We start from the raw sequence: 2974 nt of genomic DNA on the forward strand, positions 1-2974 counted from the left end.
GATCTCTTTCAATATTATGCTCTGAATTCTCATTGTCCAAGACCATTTTCTATGTTCCAAGTTACCATAGACAACAGTGATATGCCAGTAATATCTACCTATATAAGATGAGTTATTTTTTGATGAGAGAGAGAAAGAGAAAGAGAGAGAGAGAGAGAGAGAGAGAGAGAGAGAGAGAGAGACATTGATAGGTTGCCTCCTATAGGTGCCCCAACCGGGAATTAAACCTGAAACCTGGTATGTGCTGAGCCCACAACTTATTGGTATACAGGACAATGTTCCAACCAATGGAGCCATCTCACCAAGGAGAACTACCTTTTTTTAAAACCTTTAATAACAATAATAATTTATTTTAATAACAATCCTATATTATAAAAGTCTAATATGCTAAGTGTCTGGTCGTCCAGTTGGCCATTCAACCAATCAAAGGGTAATATGCTAATGATATGCTAAGGCCACTCAACTGCTCACTATATCATGCACTGACCACCAGGGGGCAGACAGTTGACCAGTCAACCAGTCACTATGATGTGCACTGACCACCAGGAAGCAGATGCTCCGACCTATAGGTTAGCTTGCTGCTGGAGTCTGGCCCATCAGGACTGAGCAAAATGGGCTGGACAAGCCCTGGAACCCTCCTGCAGTCCCTCCCCAACTGGCCAACCTCCCGTGTCCCTCCCCGGGCCCGATCCTGCACCAGTGGGGTCCCTTGGCCTGGCCTGTGCCCTCTTTGAATCTGGGCTGAGGGACCCTCCCCTCCCCAACCCCCCTACCCACCTTGTTTCTATAGTTGGTCCCAAGGCCATAACTGATACAAATTATTTTTTTATGGGAGCCTGCACAGCAAAGAAAGCAATCAATACAATAAACCAACAACAGAAGGGGGAAATATTTATAAACCATATACAGTCATATAGCACTTAATGATGGACATACACTCTGAGAAATTTGTCATTAGGTGATTTCATACTTGTGAAAATATCATAGAGTATGCTTACTTAAACCCACATGGTGTAGCCTTTCTAAACACTTACATTGTGTGGTATAGCCTATTGTTCCTAGGCTACAAGCCTGTGCAGCATGTTATTGTATAAAGCAACATAAGATTAAATCAAGCACAAGAGAAAATGATGAAATCAAGAGTCAGGGTAAGCACGAAATATGTGAGGCTACTGCAGGCTTAACACTGTATACTTCTTATAGTAAACTGTATTTTTATAAGTAGAAAGAATACATTTTAAAATAATGATAAAAATATAATATAGTAAATACACAAACCAATACCAGCTGTTTATTTTTATTATGTATTGTACATAATCGTATGTGCTATATTTTTATACGGCTGGCAGTACAGTAGGTTTGTATTCACCAGAATCACCACAAATATACTGTAAAGCATTACAGCTATAACATCACTAGGCAATAGAATTTTCAATTTCATTATAATGTATGGGACTTCTGTTGCATATGCAGTTCGTTGTTGACTCAAAGTTGCTATGTCATTCATGACTGTATTTTATAAGAGGTTAATATCTAAAATATATAGTGAAGTCCTACAACTCAATAGAAAAATAACAAGTAACCCAATTTAAAAAATGGACAAAGGACATGAATAAATATAACTCCAAAGAAGACATACAAATGTTTAACAGGCATATGAAAAGGCACTACATACCACTAATCACCAGGTAAATCCTAATCAAAACCACAGTGAGGTATTGCCTCACACATTTTAGGATGGTTATTATTAAGAAAACAAAATATAAGTGTTGGTGAAGTTGTGGAGTAAAGGGAACCCTGGTACACTGCTGGTGAAAATGTAATTGGTACAGCCACTATGGAAACAGTATGAAGATTTCTCAAAAAATTAAAAATAGATCTACCATGACATTCAGCAATCCCACTACTGGGTATTTATCCAAAAGATTTGAAATTAGGATCTCAAAGAGACACCTGCACTCCCATGTTCACTGCAGCATTATTCACCGTAGCCAAGGTATGGAATGACCTGAATGTCCACTGATGGATGAAAGGATAAATAGAATGTGGTGTATACATAAAATGGAATGTTATTCAACCTTTAAAGAGAAGGAAATCCTGTAATTTGCAACAACATAGGTGTTCCTGAAGGACATTAGGCTAAATGAAATAAACCATTTACAGAAAAACAGATACTGTATTATCTCACTTATATATGGAATCTAAAATAGTCAAAGTTACAGAAGCAGAGAGTAGGATGGTTATTTCCAGGAGCTGGGGAGGGGGAAGTGGCAGGTTATGGTTAAAGGGTACGGAATTTCACTTACATAAGATAAAACCTCGTGGAGATTTACTAGTACTATACAGCCTAGTGTCCATAGCTAACAATAAATACTCTATTGCCCACTTAAAATTTGTCAGGAGACTAGATCTTACATTAAGTGTTTAACACACACACACACACACACACACAATAACAATAATCCTAATATGTAAAAACCTTGGGTCCATCACTTCTACAAGGACCAGGAGGCTCGACCAATGGGAAGTCAGTCCTGCAGTCAGTGCTGGGTCGCCGGGGTGACCCAGCACTGACTACTATGGCTGCAGGCATAGCAGTTAGTTAAGATGACTGACTGCTGAGGGGGCTGCTGAGGGGGCTGCGAATCAGGCCCAGAGAGAGGCTTCAAGAGAAAGGCAGGCTCTGCTCCGTAGCATCTATGGCAGCTGTTGATCAGCACTTGCCTCTTTCTTTAGCTCCAAGCCTGGTCAGCAGCCATGCCTCCATTTCTCTCCAGGCCTCCACAGGGCGACTGATCAGCCCCGCCTTTCTGATCAGGCCCCATTGATAGGCTCAGAGATGCTGACTGGCATAGAAACCGACCAATCAGAACCAAATTGGCTGAAAGGGGAGGGCAGTTGGGGGCAAGATAAGGCCTGCAGGAGAGGACAGTTAGGGGCGATCAGGCTGGCAGGGAAGGGCAGTTGGGGGTGA

At 41.1% G+C, this 2974-nt stretch overlaps 1 protein-coding gene across 1 annotated transcript in view; it reads left to right on the top strand.

Annotated features, from left to right (window-relative positions):
* The first annotated feature begins 1884 nt into the window (after nt 1-1884).
* The window catches only part of LOC102261009 (cell surface glycoprotein CD200 receptor 2-like), a 19104-nt gene continuing 18014 nt past the window's right edge, over nt 1885-2974 (top strand). Inside the window, exon 1 of the mRNA XM_005873337.2 lies at nt 1885-1996. Coding sequence (XP_005873399.1) covers nt 1885-1996 — 112 coding nt within the window. The remainder of the gene's footprint in view (nt 1997-2974) is intronic.

This window comes from Myotis brandtii, unplaced genomic scaffold (assembly GCF_000412655.1).
Source record: "Myotis brandtii unplaced genomic scaffold, ASM41265v1 scaffold406, whole genome shotgun sequence".
Lineage (NCBI taxonomy): Eukaryota > Metazoa > Chordata > Mammalia > Chiroptera > Vespertilionidae > Myotis > Myotis brandtii.